At 38.8% G+C, this 22,419-nt stretch overlaps 1 protein-coding gene and 2 long non-coding RNA genes across 7 annotated transcripts; all 3 read left to right on the top strand.

Annotated features, from left to right (window-relative positions):
- The first annotated feature begins 3,288 nt into the window (after positions 1–3,288).
- On the top strand, positions 3,289–5,585 carry LOC119732892. Its single transcript, XR_005271624.1, has 2 exons — positions 3,289–3,383; positions 5,538–5,585. It is a non-coding gene; the product is annotated as an uncharacterized LOC119732892 (long non-coding RNA).
- A 5,337-nt stretch (positions 5,586–10,922) lies between these two features.
- On the top strand, positions 10,923–14,405 carry LOC119733190. 3 transcript variants are annotated; one of them, XR_005271690.1, is made up of 6 exons: positions 10,923–11,360; positions 11,870–11,960; positions 12,268–12,364; positions 12,724–12,797; positions 13,273–13,417; positions 14,347–14,405. It is a non-coding gene; the product is annotated as an uncharacterized LOC119733190 (long non-coding RNA). The 3 variants fall into 3 exon arrangements; XR_005271689.1 differs by having other exon boundaries at positions 12,720–12,797; XR_005271691.1 differs by lacking the exon at positions 12,724–12,797 and having other exon boundaries at positions 10,925–11,360.
- An 8-nt stretch (positions 14,406–14,413) lies between these two features.
- LOC119733189 lies at positions 14,414–20,962 on the top strand. 3 transcript variants are annotated; one of them, XR_005271688.1, is made up of 4 exons: positions 14,414–14,616; positions 15,209–15,296; positions 18,538–18,614; positions 18,910–20,962. XR_005271688.1 is itself a non-coding variant. In XM_038206777.1 (4 exons), the coding sequence occupies exons 1-4, from the start codon at positions 14,600–14,602 to the stop codon at positions 19,038–19,040; spliced, it is 309 nt and encodes a 102-aa protein (XP_038062705.1). In that variant the 5' UTR covers positions 14,414–14,599; the 3' UTR covers positions 19,041–20,962. The 3 variants fall into 3 exon arrangements, 2 of the variants coding, with proteins under 2 accessions (XP_038062705.1, XP_038062704.1); XM_038206777.1 differs by having other exon boundaries at positions 18,542–18,614; XM_038206776.1 differs by having other exon boundaries at positions 18,527–18,614.
- The last annotated feature ends 1,457 nt before the right edge of the window (positions 20,963–22,419 follow it).

Below are 22,419 nucleotides of genomic sequence, written 5' to 3'. Positions count from 1 at the left end.
CTGTCAAACAATTCATGTATAATATATACATGTAGAATGTTGCATTGCCAAATGATGCATTTTTTTGTCAGAGGACGGTCATGTTTGCTCATTCAGGACCAATCATTGCAATTGTTGTATACACAAAAATGTTTCTGTGTTTCTGATTATGTTGGAATAGGTACAAGTGGACAATTTGCTTGTTTTTTCATTGCAAGCCTCTTTAAAGTATTGATTGACACTAGATTTGTTTATTCCAAGAATGATCAATATTCTGTACAAAAACTGACATTTTTGTTTCTAACAGTTTTGATATTTTGTAGTTGCCCAGGTGATAGCAGTCGTTTATAACATGCCCAAATGCAACAATTCAATTTGGTAAAAGCGGTTCTGCAGGAGAGAAAAAGTATACTTTGAATCAACGTTTTGATTTATTCACATTGGAAATGTAAACTGAATGTTAGTAATGTCTAACTGTTGTTGCTGGCATGACACATGAAAGAAGATTTTGATTAAAATGAGATTTAAACACTGTATTTGCGAAGCCGAACTGATTGCAATTTTAAAAGACGGGGATGTTTTTACTCATTCATTTACGCATTTCAAGGGATATGGGACGGGATCATTTGCATTTATCCCAAAAGTAACCTACCAAATTGAAATCAAAAAGCTCACTTGGATTGAAGATCGTACTGGTACTAAATACCCTGTGAAATTATTCCATCTGGCTTGCTGTCATTAAGAAGAAATCAAGAAATGTAGGTGATTTCCAATGATAAGTCAATTGACTGATTTTTGGAAATAGGAGTTCTATGGACGAAATCGCGTTAATTGATGAAAAGTTTGTGCATGGATATTTTACTCTTTTCTTAAAAAGTGTAATATCCAAAGCTTCAACATGTTAGGTTTAGAGTATTCTTCTGTGGAACAGTGATGATATTACATGTATTGGAAACGAACAAAATGCATGAAATACAAATGTTCCTATGCCTTTAAGCCATGGTTTACAAACTACATAATTGTGATTTTTATCTTGTGATCATTAATGTGCAACTCTGTAAGATAAGGTCATCACTCGGGCACGGACTCCAAGTCAAGATAATCTGCTGACTTCTGGATAGTTTGGTTTCAGTCATAAAAATAAATCACAAAGGAGAACTGACTCGGTGCATTATAATAACTTGAAAGTTGAACAAAGAAATTGACTGGAGCTGGTTTGACCCTGTGACCTCCGGATTCCTGTTCCGGTACGGTAATCTGGAACGGTCATCCTGCTGCAGTCAATTTGTTTATTTAACTTGAAAATAAGATTTGAAGGTTTGCATGGTGGAAAGATACTAAGACAAGATAAGTTTGCGGTAGCACCACGTGAATAAATCAGTCAACTTGCATCCTTCTCAGCTTCACCGGTTTGGAGCTTCACCAGTTTGCATCCTTCTCACGCCTCACCGCACCCATCCTTATAACATCTCATCATCGTTGGAATCCCTCATTCTCCTGACGACGGGCAGAGCATACTGTTTGAAACGTTGAGTCCCTCCGGTTCTTTTCAGAACCAACATACTCACAAAAGAGATTTATTCACATGGTGCTACTGCAAACTTATCTTGTCTTAACTTGAAAATAAAAATTAAATATCTGAAATTTGCACCGTTTGGCGGAAGTAAGTTTATTGGTTAACTATGAGTAGAGATATGTTGGAATTTGTAAGTCATTTGTATCATTTGTTATTGGTGCAGAAATATTTGTGATCTCTTCTTTTATTTTTCCAGATATTTTGGGCAAAGATTAAGACGTCAGGGATTATTATTTGACATTGTGTACTTTTGTAAGTTTATTTTCGTGTAATAAATCATTGCATGCAATGACTTGAGTCAATCAAGGAGAAATCTTTGAGGTTAGATGATTGTTGTATTATGCCTCCATTCCTCCCTCAGTGATGGACCAATCTCCCGCCTCTGAATTCTACAGCTGGGTCACCACTTGGGTTTTGTAATCAGGCATGCAGGCTTCATAATGAGGATATCAAAAGAAATTCCTTAGAAAATATATCAACCCAATCACAAATTTACTTCATGCAATTAAAAAAACAATGATTAGACAGCTAAATCACTGATGGATCCAGAAGCATTTATTGTTGGGGGATTAAGAAAGGGGTCACCGACAGGCCAGTTGTTGCCAATTCCTTATGTGGAGGGGCGGGGCTAGATCGCATTTTATGGGAGGGGTGCAGTGTTTCCTTTCTTTTCTTTCTTTGTATTATAAATTGGCAACGGGGATGAATTTCGCATTAAAAACAGTCGTCTTCACTTGTTCCCTGGTGGATTAATCTTAAAGGCATTTCTGGTGGCCCCCACTTCGGTCTGCAAGACAAAAGCTTCTTTTATGACTTCAAGACAACTTGATATAAATTGAAGTTGTCTTGAATGAATCATTGTGTCAGCTTTGCGACACCATAGTGACTCTTACATTTGAAAACAAACAGCATTTTAAAATATTTATCTAGCACCCAATGAACACCAAAAATTGGAACTTGCACAAATTACTGCCCCCCCCCCCCCCCCCCCCCATTCTTCCCCTTTCGTGAATGAACGATAATTTTGTTGTCATGGGCCCCACTAATAAACAACTCCACTTTAAAAGAACAAAATGCGCATTTTGTTTGACCCCCTTCCATATTCCCGTAAAAAAGATGTTTTTGTACAATTTAATTCAGCTGTCTACATTATTAATGGGGGTTATCAGAGGACAAGTTTATTTGGCCGCACTAATCGAAAGCCCGCCCTCTATGGCTAAATTTATTAAATAGAGGAATATTAGATATTAAATATATATCGAATAGAGGAATATTATTAAAATAGAGGAATAATTAGAAAATCGCGGCACTCTGGAAATTTGCGTAGTTATCACGTGATGAAAGAAAAGACCAATTGCACATGTAAAATTTGCATATACATTCCGCACTGTCCCGGCTATACCAAATTAATGGTAGGGGTGAGCCATCCATCAATACAAAAATAAGGGAACTCAGTTCAAAATAAAACAAAGCAAACTATTCAAACAATCTTTTCTTAGATGCACGTCTCCAATATTGTTTTATAGAAATTGTGAGAATTTAAAAAGATGGGTATGCAAAAATTGTGAATTAAAAAAAAAACCCGACTTTTACCCCAAACTAAAAGAAACTGAAAACTTCCCCACAAAAAATTGCCGGATAGTTTTCAGTGATAAGGAAGGCGCCGCACAAATAACTGGTTCGCGTCCCCCAATGCCTTTGAAATCATTGCAATAGTACAGGGACCAGGGATTTGTTCATCAACCAATCTCACGTGGTTCGTTGCGCGTTCGTAAATTGGCGGGGCACGTATGGTGGAGGACTTCGAGAAAACGTCACAACAGTCAAAGTAAGTTTGCCAATTTTGACCTGAAAAGTGAACCATTTGGCCTTGAAAAGTTAGGTAGAAGTGACTGAACTACTGTAGATTCTTCTGAAGTTGATGCAGTCGAAAATACGGTCCGAAATCCTTAGTTTTTAAAGAAGGAATTCCGTCAGTTATTTTTTTCCTTTCTCCATTTTCTGAGAATCTGGGATTGGGCGTGGTTTCAGAAATTGGACTGCGGGGGGGGGGGGGGGGGGGGGGGGGGGGGGGTTGGCACCAACACTTAAAATGGACGTAGGGCAGGAAGGGCAAAAGGTTGAAACAAACATTTGTGACAATTTACTGACATTTGCAATGCATGCTCGGCATGGATAAAAACAGGAATTTTAATGCATAAACTTGTGGTATCCTTACTTTTAGGACACCTCTATTTTTTACGAGTTCTGTTCAAAACTGACTTTTGCAAGATGACTGTTCAGTACCAAAGTGACTTTTGCAGGCTAATGCAGGTTTTTTTTCTTCATATAAACTCATGTTAGTTGTAATTTTGAAAGTACTTTCAAAGGAAATGTGAATTTCCTACCTGTTTTCGCAGTCAGACGTGCATGTTTTAGTTCTCACACGTGTGAAAGCCCTGCATAATGAAAGCCCGATGCTGATAGGCTGTTAAAAAAAATAAATAAGATGTTTATTTTTTATCAGCCAATCAGCATCGAGCTTTCATCGCATCGAGCTTTCATGTTTGCCATCCTGGTTTTTGAGCATTGTTGAGTCTGTTTTCTGGTTGTCATCGTCGTCTTTTACCCCTGAATTTCCCTCATAAATCAAAGCCCTGCCCTCTTTCCACAAAATTAAACCTGCTGATATTCAAGAACTTGAAGAAGGTGTCATTGTAAATTGTTCAGATGTGCCAAGAAATATAATGTCAATTTTTAGTGTCATTTAGTCAACTGTTTTGGTGAGTCTTTCCCTTCCTATATAGGAACGGGGTCCTAAAAGTAAGGATTACCAAACTTGTCTTATTTATTCAAGTTCAAATTTGGCAGTGTATATTTAGCTGGCGCCGGCTTTCTTTAAAGGCAGTGGATATTTTGCTGGAGACGGCAAACCTTGAGTAAACGTTAGTTTGCCGGATATGCACTGAACATGCGCAGTTACAGTTTTTTTTGTACTTCAACATTTTCCGGTGACAAATTTTAGTCTGGCTCCATGCCAATATTATCGTTGTAACTTTGTATTTACAAGATGGGAATCACACCATTTTATAATTTCGGACTTTATTGCCCTTTAAAAAAAATCCTCCTGAGCCACAAATCTGAAAAAGAAAAAGTAATACTCTGCAATAAAATGTTGGAGACATATTAAATAATAAAAGAAGAATATTATTATTTATTTGGGGATGGGAAAAAAAACCTTAAAAATGTGGCAGGAATCAGGATTCGAACTCGGGACATCCCACTCAATAGAGTACAGCGCCCTCAGTTGATATGGATTGCCGCCGGCAAACCTTTAATAAACGTTAATTTGCCGGCGTTACCTCCGGCAAAATATCCACTATCTTCTTTAAAAGTTAAAGTGATCGATATTTTGCCAGATAGGCACTGAACATGAGCAGCAACATTTTTCAGGACTTAGACATTTTTACTGTGATAAATCTTAGTCTGGTTACGCGCTAACATTGTCATCGTAACTTCATATTCACGAGATGGAATCTGACCATGTTACAATTTCAGACTTTATTTCCCGTAATTAAAACAAATTCTTTTATTATATAAATTAATAAAAGGATATTCTGAATTTTTTTTGGGATGAACAAAAATTGAAAATGTTGAGGGCTGGGAATCGAACCCTGCTGTGCTGGGGATCTCTCACTCATAAGATTCACATGCTATCCACTAGGCCACAGGTCTTGCACATGCACAAACAATGTTGGCAATTCCATGCATTTTCTAATGTATGCCTACTTGTATACGCGTCAAAAGGGGCGCTGTATAATCTATCTGGCTAAATATCGTTCATTGAAAGAAGGCCAGCTAAATCTAACCTGCAAAATAATTATACACTTCCTTCAAATGTCTATTTTATTTGCCTGCATGTCTCTTGAATGTTCAGTACTGAATGGTAGCTCTCACAAGTCTGCCATTGAAAACTGATCAGTTGCACTCTTGTTATTTACAGGTGGTTATCATGACAGTCAGACTCAGAGCCAATGAAGTGGATGCTGTCAAGAATGCTTACGTGAACCACACAAAGCTGATCTTCAACTGAAGGAATGCCCAACTTTCAAAGTCCTTGCCATTCGGTTTGTCATGGTTCAACTCTGTTCATTGAACTAATATGCTCTAGAACAAAGCTCCAGTAAAGTCTTTCGGGCCAACTTCTTAGGGCATGGAAATAATCTTATGAGTTATGTAGTTAAACTGAAATATGAAATGAGTGATTTGATTCCAAATACATTAACAAATGGACTAAATCTTCATGATGTTTAGACCTTGAGCACGTAGATGCTTGGAACTAAGTCCAGTTTTAAAATAACTTGAAAAAGTTGCACAGAAAACCTAACCTTAACATTAGGTCAGTGCTCATAAAAGTAAATTCAAACTTCAAATACATTTAACAATTCACTTTAATAAATGGAATCAATATTTGTTTAGACTTAAGAATATTCAGTTCCTAAAACTAAGTTGTCCACTTGATTTAATGAAATGAGAAAGCATCAGCAGAACCGTAAATGTAACAAAACCGAAGGTCAAAGCGAATGAAAGTCAAATTTAGCTTTAGATGTGAGGCAGCTCACTTGGGATGGCAATCCAGTTTTGACTACAATGTGGTAGCATTCAAGTATGCCAAAGTCATTTTTGTTTCCACTGTTCTGTGTAAAACTGTGGACCCTTGCAGCATTTGTTAGGTCATTCAATCATCTGCATGCATCCATTGACGGACAGTCGTATTAACCACTGGCACTGACGACATAAACCACCTAATTAACCGCTAACCAGACCTGTCCAAATGTTGCAAGGACTGGGCAAATATTCCACACTTCTTGGGAACTTGAGTTCACTTGCGCATTTTCTTCTTAGTTTTTCAAAGCTGGATTGCCAGTAAAAGCAGTTCTTAGCATTTACACAATTTATTGAAAGGCAAACAATTTGAGTCAACTTTTACATTTGGCTGAAATAATGAGCACAAACAAGAAAGGAAATGAAAATGCTTTAAAACAAATTCTTTCAGAGCATAATCTAAAAAAATGACATATTTAAAAACAATCTTAATGTTAAAAATGGACAAAATTTTGTAATGAAATTAAATTCTCTGAAAATGATATAAATGATAAATAGCCAAACAATAAAGGATGTTCAATGTAAAAATGCAATTTAAAACTACATTCATAAAAAGAAATGTTTGAAAGGATTAGTTAGTATAAGGCATAAACCTGAAAGAGTTTTATTTAAAAACTGTAATTACAAACAAGGTAACTCACATTTCTTGTTTGCCATAACCACATGATTTGAAAATTGAGGTATATGACATTTACTCAAGTTGGCCCTTGACATACTTGGGACAATGTTCAGTACGGAGCAGTAAAATGTGAGAGTCATTATGGAGAAACTCTGAAAATCGCCCCCCAAGTTGCCCCTGGATGAACTTTGGACATTAACAGTACTGGAAATACTGCTGCACATCTGACCAGTTTGGAACAAAGGATGGACATGACTGTTTTGTTGAGTATTGCCGTTTGCGTTTCTCCAGTGCGGACTCGTTGCAAACTGCTACATAACTTGATACAATTGTCTTGGATTGGAAGCTCAACTGAAGAACATGCCTACCTTGAACTCCATGCAATATTGCAAGTTTGTTTGGATACTTGTTTGGAAGGACGATGCTTGTTTGGAAGGAGGATGCGTGTTTGGAAGGACGATGCGTGTTTTGGAAGGACGATGCTTGTTTGGAAGGACGATGCGTGTTTGGAAGGACGATGCTTGTTTGGAAGGACGATGCTTGTTTGGAAGGACGATGCTTGTTTGGAAGGACGATGCGTGTTTGGAAGGACGATGCTTGTTTGGAAGGACGATGCTTGTTTGGAAGGACGATGCTTGTTTGTAAGGACGATGCGTGTTTGGAAGGACGATGCTTGTTTGGAAGGACGATGCTTGTTTGGAGAACGATGCTTGTTTGGAAGGACGATGCTTGTTTGTAAGGACGATGCGTGTTTGGAAGGACGATGCTTGTTTGGAAGGACGATGCTTGTTTGGAAGGACGATGCGTGTTTGGAAGGACGATGCGTGTTTGGAAGGACGATGCGTGTTTGTAAGGACGATGCGTGTTTGGAAGGACGATGCTTGTTTGGAAGGACGATGCTTGTTTGTAAGGACGATGCGTGTTTGGAAGGACGATGCTTGTTTGGAAGGACGATGCGTGTTTGTAAGGACGATGCGTGTTTGGAAGGACGATGCTTGTTTGGAAGGACGATGCTTGTTTGGAAGGACGATGCTTGTTTGGAAGGACAATGCTTGTTTGGAAGGACGATGCTTGTTTGGAAGGACGATGCTTGTTTGGATGGACGATGCGTGTTTGGAGAACGATGCTTGTTTGGAAGGACGATGCATGTTTGGAAGGACGATGCTTGTTTGGAAGGACGATGCTTGTTTGGAAGGACGATGCGTGTTTGGAAGGACGATGCTTGTTTGGAAGGACGATGTGTGTTTGGAAGGACGATGCTTGTTTGGAAGGACGATGCGTGTTTGGAAGGACGATGCATGTTTGGAAGGACGATGCTTGTTTGGAAGGACGATGCGTGTTTGGAAGGACGATGCTTGTTTGGAAGGATGATGCGTGTTTGGAAGGACGATGCTTGTTTGGAAGGACGATGCTTGTTTGGAAGGACGATGCTTAATTGGAAGGACGATGCTTGTTTGGAAGGACGATGCTTGTTTGGAAGGACGATGCTTGTTTGGAAGGACCATCTGGAACTTTGAGGAACACTGCCTATTCTGATGTGGGAGACGTGGAATTCTGGTGACTTTCTGATGTTGGGAGAAGTGGAATGATTCTGGTGACTTTCTGGTGAATTTCTGATGTTGGGAGAAGTGGAATTCGCCATCCTCGCTACCTGTGGTTGCCTGTATCACTCGGAAACCTCGGAGGTAACCCCCCCCCCCAAAAAAAAAATCATTGTTAATTGTCAGCAGAGGTGGCAGCAAGTCATTTTTTTGCAAGTCCAAGTCAAGTCTCAAGTCATTGTTTGCAAGTCCAAGTCAAGTCACAAGTCATTAGGTCCAGTCACAAGTCAAGTCACAAGTCTTTTGGTCTAAAAACAAGTCAAGTTACAAGTATCTTTGTCCAAGAACACGTCAAGTTGCACATTATTTTGTCCAGCTGTAATAAGCTAAAAGAATTAACCTGGCGTGAACTTACGAGTTATTTTGAACATGCCTCCTTAATCTCCCTTTTTCAATGTGTTGCAATTACTATTCTTGTAGTTTATCACATATCTGTCGGATATTAGCCCTTTGTTTACTTTAATAAATTTATTTTACATTGTAGAAATAAATGTTGAGATGACCGTGAAAAAAAGACTTCCTCACTCCATTACATGTTGTATACTAACACTTTATTGTTCAATTTTCATGTATACTAAACGCCTACCAATGGGTTAGGCTATCTGGTATTTTACATGCAATTGACAAAGGCCTGCTTTCTTTTCATGAAAGGTTCCTTTCCAAGTTTGTTCAACCAATACATTAAGCAAGAGACAATTGGTCATTGAAAACTGTAGTTTGTTGTGACAGTCTTATTGAACACTTTTTAAACTAGTGGGAACTATTCATTTTACTGGATTCAGTCACCGAGGTCTATTTTCTGGAATGAAAAAGCTAATTAAAAGTATAATAGCTTAATTAAAGTGTATTGGGTCGCTCGAGTAGCGTCTGACTTGGGTTGGTAACAAGTCATTTTTTGCAATCCCAAGTCAAGTCACAAGTCATTGTTTGCAAGTCAAAGTCAAGTCACAAGTCAAAGCTTGTATTTACAAGTCAAGTCACAAGTCACAAAAATAGCGACTCGAGTCCGACTCGAGTCCAAGTCACATGACTCGAGTCAGCAACTCTGATTGTCAGATACTTAAAAAGGATTTTGCTGATGTTATAGCAATGCATCATTTAACTAGGTTTGGGTTTGTTTCACAAATTAACACATGTTATGGGGCATGACACTATAGGTCATTCTAAAAACAGATTGGTTAAATAACCAATGTTGGTTAAAATGTATCCAACCAACCCGATTAGTTCAACACATATTAAACAACTGTTGGTTAATTCAACCAATGATTGGTTATGTTAACCAATCTGTATTTAGAGTGTAACAAGGCAGATATAATGAATCTGGTATTTTATAAATTTCAGCTTTTTATTATTTGACCAAAGGCAGTACAAGGAAAATACTTCAAATTAAATGAACATTAATTTATTTGCATTGATTTTCTTCAGACGTGAACATGCACAAGAGACCCCCGGATTGTGAAAGTGTACAGTTTGCAAGTGGAGTCATTCGATAGATTGTTCGGAATCATCGGCACAGGGGGACAAGGTTGCATGTAAACTGAGGTGAGGTAACCATTTGCTTTGCAGGGCCACATGCACTTGTCCCCCCCCCCTCCCTCTTGGATTGTGACCGTTTGCAAGTGGAGTCATTCGTTGGATTGTTCGGAATCATCGGCGCACGGGGGACAAGGTTGCATGTTAACTGAGGTGAGGTAACCATTTTCTTTGCAGCTCAAGGCCACATGCACTTGTTCCCCCCGGATTGTGACAGTTTGCAAGTGGAGTCGTTCGTTTTGTTCAGAGTAAGTCAAACCACAATTCTTGTACTTTTTCATGTGCAAGCAAATTTGAATCTATCCTGATTCTATAAAGTTGAAGCAACTGCAGTACATTATTATGTTTTTAATATGTGAACCAATTAGCGCGGCAGTTTTTAGCAATTTTGTAATCAAATTTCTCAATAAAAACCCTCAAATTTGCTTGTACATGTATATGTTACATGAACCATCCTGGAATAATTTCAGTTTAAACGATGTTTTGGAAATAAGCACAAAATTAAATTTGTTTGTCGGGATTTTGTAGAAATAAAGGAAAATTGGGAGAAAACATTCTGCAATGCATTTATCAGCCTAAATTTTTAACAATTACTTTTTTTTTTTTTAAACAGACAACATTTTAGTTAATGTTTTACTTAAACAATAAGAATGTCCAGGGTGGTTGACATATGTGTTTGTGATGTACTGGTTGGTGGTGGGTGTGTGCTTGTTATTGTGTGGGGTGTAGGTGGTGGTTTGTGTGGGGTGTAGGTGGTGGTTTGTGTGGGGTATAGGTGGTGGTTTCTCCACAGGTGCTTCGGTTGAGGTGCGGGGTAAACCCAGTTAATCGGAGTTGGACTGGTTCTCCGATTGAGGTGCGGGGTAAACCCAGTTAATCGGAGTTGGACTGGTTCTTCGATTGAGGTGCGGGGTAAACCCAGTTAATCGGGGTTGAACTGGTGCTCCGATTGGTGCGAGGCAAACCCAGTTTCAAGGGACGGGTTGCGTCCGCGTGAATGCTCCGGCATCCACGTGGGGCGTGGGTCCTACGCAGCGGCCTGGAAACCCTAGGATGCCGTGCCATAAAGGAGCAGGTAGTGCGTCCCTCTTTATAGGGGTGTGGCCCTGTATTCACAGCCGGCAAACGCTGCTACTTCCTATCAGACCGCATGAACCCGTAATGGGGGATGGACTTAGGGGGGCACGCATATAGGTTAGGGTACTCTCCTGATCCTTCGGGGTTGGGGGGGCGTACCGGACAGTCGGCAACTGTGCATGGCCCTCCGGGGCCGGCCTTTTGCCCAGCAATGGACCTGACGATACTGAAAGCGTGTTTGGGGCTGGTATCCTGGGACCTTCACGTGGTGGCCCTGTTTAAACTAATCTTACCAGGATGTGCTTCCAGAAGGGTTACATCTAAAAACAAGGTAAGATTTTAAGAAGGAATGACTTTTTGAAGAAATGTGAAATTCAATTAGCAACTTTTGAAAAATGAATTCTCAACAAACATCATAATTATTGCCGATCAGTCAAAATGGACTTCAATTTTAGACCCCAAAAAACATTCCATTTGTTTCTGGGATTATTATGTTTTCCATCAAGTAAACCAAAGCATTCTGTTGGAGAAAGATTTTAAAACCTTTTCTTACAATGGAAAACAATCTTCAGAGTGGGTCAACAAAGGCCTTTTTTTTGAAAGTGAAATTGATTCCACCTCTCAAAATTTCACTCCAGTTTTAACTCGGCATTCTGAATCTATAGCTTAAAAATTCTGGGCACGCTGAATAAAGAGAACAAATAAGTAAAACAACACAAATAAAATTGCTTTTGTGTTTATAATTGGAAATACAAAATTTGTGGACAAGATTTCTGTGCAAAATGTACTTTGAAAACTTGACCACTTGAATGATTGTTTTGTTTTTGATAACACTGCAAGGTACAAGGTATAGATGAGAAGCTTACTGGAGAGAAGTGGGAAAGTAGCGATGAACCAACGACTTCAGGGGAATCCGATCGTCCAATCCAAGGTGAGCATCTGATTGCAACTGATCCATTATAGACAGCAAAAGGAATGGAGAAACATAACCAAACGGGCTGAAATTACGATTGGACATTTGTCTGTGAACAAATTGAATTCTGTACTTTGAAGTGCATTCTAAATTAATGGCTTTTGATGCTCTGCATGAGACGGTTTAAAATATATTTTGTCGGGTCAGTTTGTTTCAAAATGCATCAGTAAATTAAACAGTTTCAAAACTGAACGCTTTTCAGTTTAATTGATTAATTTAAAGAAGAAATTCCACGATTTGCCACTGGATAATGTTGTTTTGCAAGTTATTTTGTTATTGCAGTTTAACCCCCCCCCTCCCCACTGGAGATGAGAGGCTGTAGAGGAATTTGTTGTGGTGACAATGAATCATTCTAATCAAAGGTGAGCAAAACATCTGACTGAAGATGATCAATTCAAGACAGCAAAGGGAACGGATAAACCTAAGAAAAGGCTGAAATTATGATCGGACATTTGCCCATTCAGAGGTCCTTGTCAGAGCAAAATACATTCTCAAGTCAGATTTTGTACTTTTCACATGCATTCTAACTTTGGAAGGAATTGATTCTCAACATGTAATGGTTCCAAAATTGGTTTTGCAGTGCATTTTTGCAAATTTATTTAAAATTCCCCTGTTTGTCAAGAATTATGCTTTCTGGTCATTCTTAGCCCTGATCATTTATTTCCTTCAGATATCAAACATGAATTTCTTGTTTTTCTTTCCTTCCTTTCCTGATAGTCAGTATGGGCTCTTAGAAACACGCAGGAGACAAGATCTGCCGCAGTCATTGTTAGCAAGAACTACCATTTTAATAAGGTCTCTGATTTTGCACTTGTGCTTTGAAATCAAGGAGCAATTGTAGTTGACTTCCAAGGTAGAGAGTAGACTCTCTGCTGTTGACACAAAGATTTACGCATGTGCATTTGAAGGACAGGTTTGCAAGTTGTAAATGGTTTTTTTTTTCAAACTACGAATGATTCGCTGATTGTGAACATGCCCTGAAAGTGTGCACTGGTTCCATCTCAGAAATTGCTTTCAAATGTGGTCATCCGATTATAGTCTCCATAATCTCTTGAGATCAATTCAAGTCTGCATGTCCTCTTGATAGTAACTACAAAATACAAAAATCTTCTTTGTAGTTGAGATGTTCTCAAATTCTGAAATTGTCTGATGATCCACTATGAGCCCTGTCTGATAAACACTATTCTAAGACCCCACTGTTCTCAATCCAATTCAAGTTGACTTGACTCTGATATGCCTTTTTGTTTCTATCTCACATCTTCCTCTGCAGGTGGACCACACAGACAGCACGATAGCCTTGCAGAGGAGAGCGTTTCTCACAAGTGGATTTACAACTGACTGACCAATCAACCTTCATCGGAACTTTCTGAAGTAGTGGTGGTGGGAAAGCGGTGGTGGGAAAGCTAGGTTTTCAGGTTTGAAATGGAATGTTGTTCTAGGTTATGACTGGTTAAATATTTGGTATTTTGTAAATATTGTAATTTTTTTAACTATATGCAAATGCATAAAATTGTGATATTTTCTCCAAGATGTTTGATACTTGTGTAACGGCAAAAAATGGCTACCTAAGAACAAATCCTGGTTGAATTTATTATGTCACGATATACTTTTAGAAACTGGGACAAAGAAGAAAAGGAATCAAGGAAACCAAATAGACTTCTCAAATTTTTAATTTAGTCTGATAAAAAGGGGATCTTTCACACATACAAAAACAATTTGTATCCTTAAATAAAAAAAAAACAGTCTTTTTAACTGAAAGAAATCTCAATCTGGATCAAACAATGAATAAAAAGCTCAAAAGGAATTTGCCAAGGAGAAAAATAAAACTTTGCCAAGGATAAAAATAATCAACAATTGGATAACATTTTAGGAGAATAAGAGAAAAACTAAGGTATAAAAAATGGACAGCAGGAAAAAAGTAAAAAGCCGCACAGCATTGTTGGAAAATGACTGTAAAAGCACAGCAATGATCTACAAACCAATGACTCCACAAGCAGACAAACCCAAGCAGGAAACAACTCCAGTTAGGAGCAACTTATAATGAAATACTGTGAACTATAAACTGCTGGTCTGCTGGCTACAACTAAAGTGGGGCTTGTAGGGCTGTCCATTTTCAAATAATTTAGTATTTGATCATTTCAAAACTGCACTTAACTGAATGTTTGAATATTAGAAACTTGCCGATCAAGTGTGACACACGCAAGCTGCAGCTGCCTTCCTAGCTGGTCAACAATTGCATATAAAGCATGCTGGTTACAAATGACATGCGTTGATGGTAATTGTCTCCTTTTCTTTGTCTGTGGCATCCATAGGGATCCCTATGGATGCCACAGACAAAGAAAAGGAGGTTGCTGACAGCCAGGTGATGACCAGCATCTTTCACCAGTAGTCTCCTGGTCTTCCTATCCACTGCATCTCCAATTTCTTGCCACCACAGACGGATGTTTCAGTGAAGTAGTTTTGCTCCAACCTCTCTGCCATCTGCCATGCGATGGGCGCTAGAGCACATCCCGTTGAGGAAGTCGGTAGCTAGGGGTGGAGGAGCAAAGTTCAAGTTAACAACGTTGATGTTTAATGGTAGCTACTAGAGATCCTGGATGCTGACTCTGCCTAGGTAGGTGATGTTGAATACGATAGAAATCACTAGGGAAAAGTTCTATATGAACAGCATGTGAAGTGACAGTCTCTAAAAAGAGAAGTGGTTCTGAAGATTTGAAGATTTAGTCAGTGATCTGTGACTGTCATCAGGAGAATGCCTAAACCTAAAGACAGGTGATCATTTAACCCCTTAACGCTGGCTGACGGCGGTGACTGCAGCTCAATGAAGGGTGATGAGCCAGGGAACGCTGTGGCCGCATTCCTGCTGCATTCATTGATGGGCAATATCCAAATGCCTGCATGTACACATTCAAACTCAAAGTGCCGCTGATCCGTGGCTGACAATACCAGCATCAAGGGGTTAACAGGTGTGGGACAGATCCAGTGTGGATCAATGAAGCAGGATTCGATAAAACAGCCAGCTTAGGATTGCATTATATCAGGAATAAATGACCCACATGTCTTAGAATTATTGACGATCAATAACATGTGGAAACACCTGTTATATACCTCCCGAAGAGCGATTGCGTGCCGGTTCGTGTACGGTCCCTATACATTTACTTACATATATAATTAATTTTAATGTTGCTTTTTATTTCCAATTCAAGGTTTTCACAATACCTGGACCTCAAAGATGAGCTGCTTTTGATGCTGAAATGCACTGACACGGCACTACTTTGTGACATCACACATCAGGTAAATCGTCACTGTTTTCACAAACTGACATGTACGCATGTGGAGTCAGTTCGTGAAAACCGTGTTATCAATAATTTCAGTTTCAAGAACTGACATGGGGGTGTGTACGCGCACTTTAATAGTACACTGACTCGTAATAGAATAATGTAGTTTTTTACCCAATGAAACACAAGCATGTGATGGAAATACAATATAAAAACGCTTTGAAGGCTTCAACACAAATTTACGTCATCCATTTACTTGTGGGCTTACACAAAAAATGAATTAGAATCCTTTAAACTGGTGACTTTAAGACCGGTTTCAGTTCGTGAAAACCGAGTGTCAGTTTGTGGTGTCTTTGACAAAATTTTGATACCTTTGGTCTGCTTAGAATATAGTTTTAATGTTTTTTTCAGAACTCAAGAACTAATAAATTTAAAGGATAAAATTAATGGTTGACTTCACATCCCTGCCTGCATCAGTGATCAATTGCATAAACTTTATTCAAAGTGGTTGTTACATCAACTATTTACTTGAAATGGATCAGTAGAGGTTTTAGGCACCATTAATGGATCAGATCCTTGCTTGAACATTGTAGTAACCAAGTTATTGTAAGTGCACCTTCTTCAGACGGCTCGGTGAACAAGTTCACTCATTATGTAACTTTCCATTCTGTGCATGTGTGTAATTATCTTGTTTGTTTACCATTTCACTTGCTTCATAAAATCAGGTATTTGTTCCGGATAATAAAACTAAAAACGGTTTCAGCAAGTGTATACTCAGTGGCATGCAACCAACCCAGTTACTGGAGATCGCTTGAAGTAGATTGCATGCAAGTTGTTTCTTCAGTCAAAATGTCCTACTTGTGATAGCGTCAAAATCAAACAGTGGGCTGAACTTGCAGACAGAATAATGGATGTTGCTGCTCCACAGCAGTCAGTCAGGGTCAACTCAGTCGCATCTACATGCACCCCTGCATCACTGACAGAAGTGCAACTACTTCACACAGAAACAAACCAGCTGTCACTGCAAATACAAACATTGTCCGCAGGACGTCATCATTCTTGCAGTCATTCAAGCAATCGACCCTGCTCCCTGAAATGGTAGGTATAGGAGCTGGATGATGAAGAAAACCTTGGAGACAAGCTGCTGGAGAAGAATCACTACACGGCTAATCTCCAACACTCCGCGAAAGAACACTCAGACGCCCCTTTGGGCAACAGTAAGGCGGATAAGGGGAGGATTCTGGCTCTATCCTAACACTCTGTGGATGCATGCTTGGGAAGCCCTCAGGGTAGCCGTATCACAGAAGAGGGTTTGGGGAAGTGACCGGGAAAAAGCCCAACACTCCGTGGAGGAATGCTCAGGAACCCTAGGGCGACCATAACATGGACAAGGGCCAGGCCAACGCCTGTACTGGTACTCAAGATCATTCCTACGGCTTTTGGACTCCATCGTTACAGGCGCGGGTCCATTTCAAATCCACAGCCTCCAAGATCTTCAGACAATGAGACCAATCTTTTCCTATCCTGTCACTGAAATTGTGTCATGTGTCGGGAGAGCTACCACTTGCAGCAGACGCTGACACAACACCAGCAGTACATTCTCTAGTTTCTTTTCACCTTGTACGTTTATCAGTGGGAGTTTGACTCAGACAGGCTAGCTGTTTCCAACCACTACCAAACTCACAAGTGCAGTGGGTCCGTTTCACCGATTGTCCAGGCTCTCCTGCGGCCTCATGACACACCTTCCAAGCCTGTGGATACAACGCTCCCAGCCCATGGCTTGGTTGGTCAATTAATTACGACTGTACTGACATCAGCCTAACACTCTGTCTCCCAGGAGCACGAATCAGGGACTTCCCAGCCGGGACTGGGATCAAGTGAGATCTGGCCATTTCCCAACACTCCACGGATGAATGCTGGAGTCCCCTCCGGGGTTCTTCTAGCGTTGATGAGAGAGTTGCCCTGGTGCTCCAACACTTCATTTGGGGCCCTTTGGTTTTTCATAACACAGATGAGGGTCTGTACATGTATGTGCTGGGGGAGCAACCAAATCCATGTGACTGATGTGCGGCGCTGGAATTCCATCACAGCTAGGTGAGGGAGCAGGCCAGGTTGCTTTTGGACATGGCCAGCAAGCTGCGGCTTACCTTCAGACCAATGAAGTGTGTCACTCTGTCCCTGGAGTGTCGCAGAGGTCGGTGAGTGCTTCCCTCAGTCTACAAAGTGCAAGGCAGCGATATTCCAGCACTGACTGAGGAATTATATCGTTACTGTCGCGTCCGTATCGGGTCGCAGAAGTAACGAGAACCTTGAGGCAGTGGTGGCCAAGATGACAGAAGATCTGGGCAAGGTGGAATCCTCTCTCCTGGCTTTCTGGCAAACGCTGGATGCACTACACACTGCCATTGAATAGTGCACCTTGTATGTGTTGCTTGCCAGAAATTGCCAGAAGAAAAGTCTAAAGTGGCTAAGGGATGAGGTGGTGAGGTTGGTGCGGAAAGTTTGCATCCTTCCGACGAGGACTGCCACCAATGACATCTTTGCAGACAGAATGGTGGGCGGTCTGGGTCTGACGGATCCCATCCAGGATGCTGCAGTCAAACAGTCATGCAAGCTGTACAAATTTCCTCTTCACCTGGCAATACCGGTTGCAGTGTCTCCACCATGCAGCTGATTTCTGTCATCTGCCGAACCATTCAGTTCATGAGCTAGTCTACGGAGGGGGACCTGGCCAACTTCAGCTTGAGCGGGCAGATCTGTACCCTCTGGTCCCAGGCTATTATGGTGGTTGGCCTGTTGCGTATCTCTTTCAGTGGCTGCTGTTATGGCTCAGTAGTCACACGTACGGACAAGGGGAAGGAGATACTCTCCAAGAGCATTACCACGGTTCAGCGGGCCGCGCCCGAGAGTTTTACTCTGGTAAATTTCTCTTGTTGACAACCGACCGCAGCTGGTAATTTGAATCAGCCCTCTTTGGCACCCTCACTTACTTGGCTGCAAACACGTACACACCACTACCTGTCATTCAGAGCATGGTCCAACGATTACAATGCCAACTCAAGCTCTGTGATGAACACTCAAATTGTTCTGTAACTTTCCATTCTGTGTGCTCACGTGTATGAAATGTGTATCGTTTTGCTTGCCTCTAAAAGTCAGTTATTTGTTTCGGATAATAATAACCAATGTCTACAGCCTCACAAGTAATTTACTCTGTCATAACTAATCTATATTTCATTTGTTGCACAGTCATTGATAAGACAGGACCTGAGTAACCTGAGTAAGTCATCAGACGTCTGTTATCAGAACCACAAGAAGAGGAACGCATGTGTTTCAGGTGAGCTAAGAACTTGTTCAATATACTTGAGTACTTGCTTTTGCAACAATGTTTATGTGAATTATGGGTTGATGATAATTCATACTAAAAGTTTGCTGTAGATGTGAACGCAAAGGAAGCTAAAATTCTAAATTCTATCTTCAAAACTCCTCCCTACATATAGTTGTTCTCCCAAATCAGTGGAGCCTCAAAAGCTACAAAAGCCTGCAAAAAAGTAATCATAAACTGCATGTATACAAGTATGCTATTTATATTCAATTTTCCTTTTTAATTTTTTTTATTCAACTTATTTTAGGTTTTCCTGCTATTACTGAGAAGACGTTGCTCTTGATGCCGGAATGCCCTGAAACTGCACCACTTTGTGATGACATCAAACATCAGAGAAACTACATCCAAGGTGCCTTGGGCCTATTTAGAATGTACTAGGCTGTTCAATGAGTAAAAAAGGTTATATGGGCAATTCCATGCTGGTGGAGACACAAGACCAAACAATTATTTTACGATTTGTTCTCGTTTGATTTGCTGAAGTGACATAATATAGCTTGGCGTTTTTAAAACTGAAATAGTTTCGTCCCATGCGCGCACTTTTTGTGAGTTACGGTACACCATCACATCAAAGTCTGCAATGACGTCATGATGACTTATGGATGCACTGGTAAGTAATTTTGAAGTTGTCTTTTGCTATCTATTCAGTAATATTTTTCTCAATTTGCTGTGTTACCATTTTAAGGGTGTTTGGATATTATTTGTAGTTTTTAATTTTAGTCAGATTTTGCTTGTAAAATGATGTACAAATCTAATTATTTATAAGTCACCAAAATGGATTTGTTTTTTTTTGTAAATACCTACATTTTTTACCAATGAATTATTCTGTTAAAAGTTTCTTAGCTTGAGTTTTGAGAAGTATATTTAAAACTAGAATTTTGTTTACATTTTTGTTTTATGCTTAGACCAGCCATGAAATATTGTAATGTCAGCCACATGTAATGTCATGCAGTCACAATCTCTTAGCGTAACGTAGTGCCAGTCACATTATTGCACAGTCCATAGTTGAGGAAAATGCAAGTACACATGTTATTTAAGTCCATACACATACAAGTAGTCAACTCTTTGAACCAAAATGCAACTGAGTGCCAAGCCACTGTCTGAGCAACTTACATATTATTCACAAAATGAGTCTTTTTAAAATTTAATTTGGACATCTGTAACCCTTTGATAAAACGAAAAATATATTTGTTTTGCTTTTGGGCACAAGTAGTCTATCATTGTCCATTCTGATGGGGTGGGGTGGGGGAAGTCTTCCCTGTGAGAACTGAATTATTGTTTGGCACCAAATAGTTTGATATTCATAATTCCCTATTTATTACTAAACATTGGCTAACTTATTTCATTTGTTTTGTTGTTGGTACATTGGATAACTTTGGTATTGCTAGAAAAATAGCAAGTAAAATTGTGTTAATGTAAACATGTACAAATTATGATTAATTCTGTTGAATATTTTATATTTTCAGGAAAGATGTACAGCCAAGTTGCAACTTGGAGAGAGAAAGACACAGCAGAAACAAAACTTGGAGGAAAAGGATTGTATGAAGACCACAAGAGGAACAAATGAAAGAGGAATAGACAGAAAAGAACAGAACATGAGGAGTTTCATAAGTGGGCAGGAATAAAACTAGGAGAAAAGTAGTTAGAATTGAGCATGGAATTTGTTGAACATGTTGAGACCTCAAAATTTGTAATAACACAGAAAATATGATGCAAGTCTATTTACACAGTTTTTATTGGAGACAACTGTACTATTATTATGGTCGCTTTGCAAAATTTCTTACTTAATTAGCTTTATGATCAGTTACTTTTTGGTGTTGATGGTATATACATGTAGGTTTTTTATTATGTTTTTGTTTTTGATAAATTCTAAAATTCTTTGAGTTTGGATATTGAAAAATTATTTTTGGTCTCGAATACAGTCACTGTTGGAAATTATAAAGAAAATAAAACTTGACCTTAACAGAAACTTTTCAATTCACAGTGTCTCATTTCTCAATTATTATGACTATAAAAACTTTCATTTTACATCTTTGTACATGTATAAAGTGTTATACTGGCTATAAATTATATGAGAAATAAAATATGACATCCATTGGCCTTTAACATGAAGAGAAATTCCCAATTTGATCTGTCATTTGTTTCCTGTGTTGCTTTTATGTAATGTCGGTCACAATAAAGAAAGAGTTCTGTAAGCGAAGGACAGAAAAGATCAATGCGTCTACAGGTTGAAAAATGTAAAAACACTTCATCCCCCCAAAAATGATGCGTATTGGAATTATATGATGCGGCTGATTAGTGTACGCAAACATAATGGCGTGTTCAAATTTCAGTTTTGGCATGGCGTCTCTGCGTAAACCTATTGAGAAAATCGCATTATAATTTCTTGTCACATAAATGCTCAAAATTCACCATACTCCTTGAAAAAATCACTCTTTTACTTCTTATTGCAATCAGACGTTATGTACATCATAAAATTAAGAATGAGAGGTGGTTATCATTTTTCTTTAAGAGAAAAATTTGAATTAAAACCCTATGCCACTTTATCGCTTAGCGTTCGAAAAGAATTGAAGTGATGGCGTTACGCGTAAAATTGTTCTGAATCGTGATACTGATGCGAATTTGAAACCTGCCGAAACTCTGAAATGTCTGTCACCATGGAATTGCCCATATACTTGCTAAAGCTGTAGATTTTCTGGTTTTGCCCAATTAGTTGCTTGGCATTATTGTATTTTTGTTCATTTGTGTAGTTATCATTTGTTTAAATTTAAAATTGAGATTTTTGTTTGTATATCAATGAGAGAAAATTAAGAAATGTTGTACATAGTTGTGCACCCTAGTTGTGGTAAATAAAAATTAGTCTCAATGAGGAGCGCCCTCTATTGCCCATGAATTGCTAATGACTGTTTAATGAATGAATTAATGTATAATAATAATGAAATAATAATGGAATTTCATAGCGCCGAATCCATTTAAAAAATGCTCCCTGGTGCTTTACAATCAAACTATTTCTATAAATAAAAGGAATATAAATACAATTTTACCAATGTGATCATTTAAAACTCAAAGTGTATGATCCACACTAACAATTGGTTTAAACATGATGCATAGGAGTGCTTTGTTACAAGGTGTAAGATATGGTTGACATGAATGAAATAAGCCAAATTTGTGTCATGTAAAAGATGTTATCATACAAAGTTAACAATAGTAACTTCTTCGCAATATACAAATGAAACTGGTTTTTTTTGTAAAGTGACATTTTGAAACTAAATTTCTAAAAGTTCTTAGAGGAAAAATTAATGTTTTAAGGAAACAAGATCCTTAAATATTTGCTTTTTGAGATGTCCTTAAATTTATGGAAAGAAAAGGGAAATGGAAAGTGTTTTTGAAATAATTTGAGCATTCTAAAATGAATTGGCATCAAAATCTAGCCAGATAGACACAGTTAAAATATTTGGTCTATAGAGGGCAGTATGCATATATTATCTGTAACATGTTTGTAAATCAATGTTTAACTTATTTAAATTTAGTTGTACAAGCAATTATTCCTGAAATAAGGCGTTACTGTATTGGAACTGGTATTGTTTTACTTTTGAAGTGGTTAAAATATTTCAGAATTTGAAAAAAATAGTTGTATAAGATTTGAGGCAAAAATCACTGACAATTTTAAGTAAAATCGAGATTACCAAATTTAAAAACTCCATTTCCACATTCAAACAAAAGTTTGGCCTGTTATAGTTAAAAACAACTTTGTGCGCCC

This window comes from Patiria miniata, unplaced genomic scaffold (assembly GCF_015706575.1).
Source record: "Patiria miniata isolate m_02_andy unplaced genomic scaffold, ASM1570657v1 HiC_scaffold_25, whole genome shotgun sequence".
Taxonomy (NCBI): Eukaryota; Metazoa; Echinodermata; class Asteroidea; order Valvatida; family Asterinidae; genus Patiria; species Patiria miniata.
This window is presented reverse-complemented; position numbering and strand designations above follow the sequence as displayed.

Bases quoted from the DNA above. Each gene is read 5' to 3' on its own strand.
- LOC119733189 (XM_038206776.1), top strand. The intron at 15,297-18,526 runs GTAAATCGTCAC...TTTGTTGCACAG, and splicing joins TTTGTGACATCACACATCAG to TCATTGATAAGACAGGACCT. The intron at 18,615-18,909 runs GTGAGCTAAGAA...AACTTATTTTAG, and splicing joins GAGGAACGCATGTGTTTCAG to GTTTTCCTGCTATTACTGAG.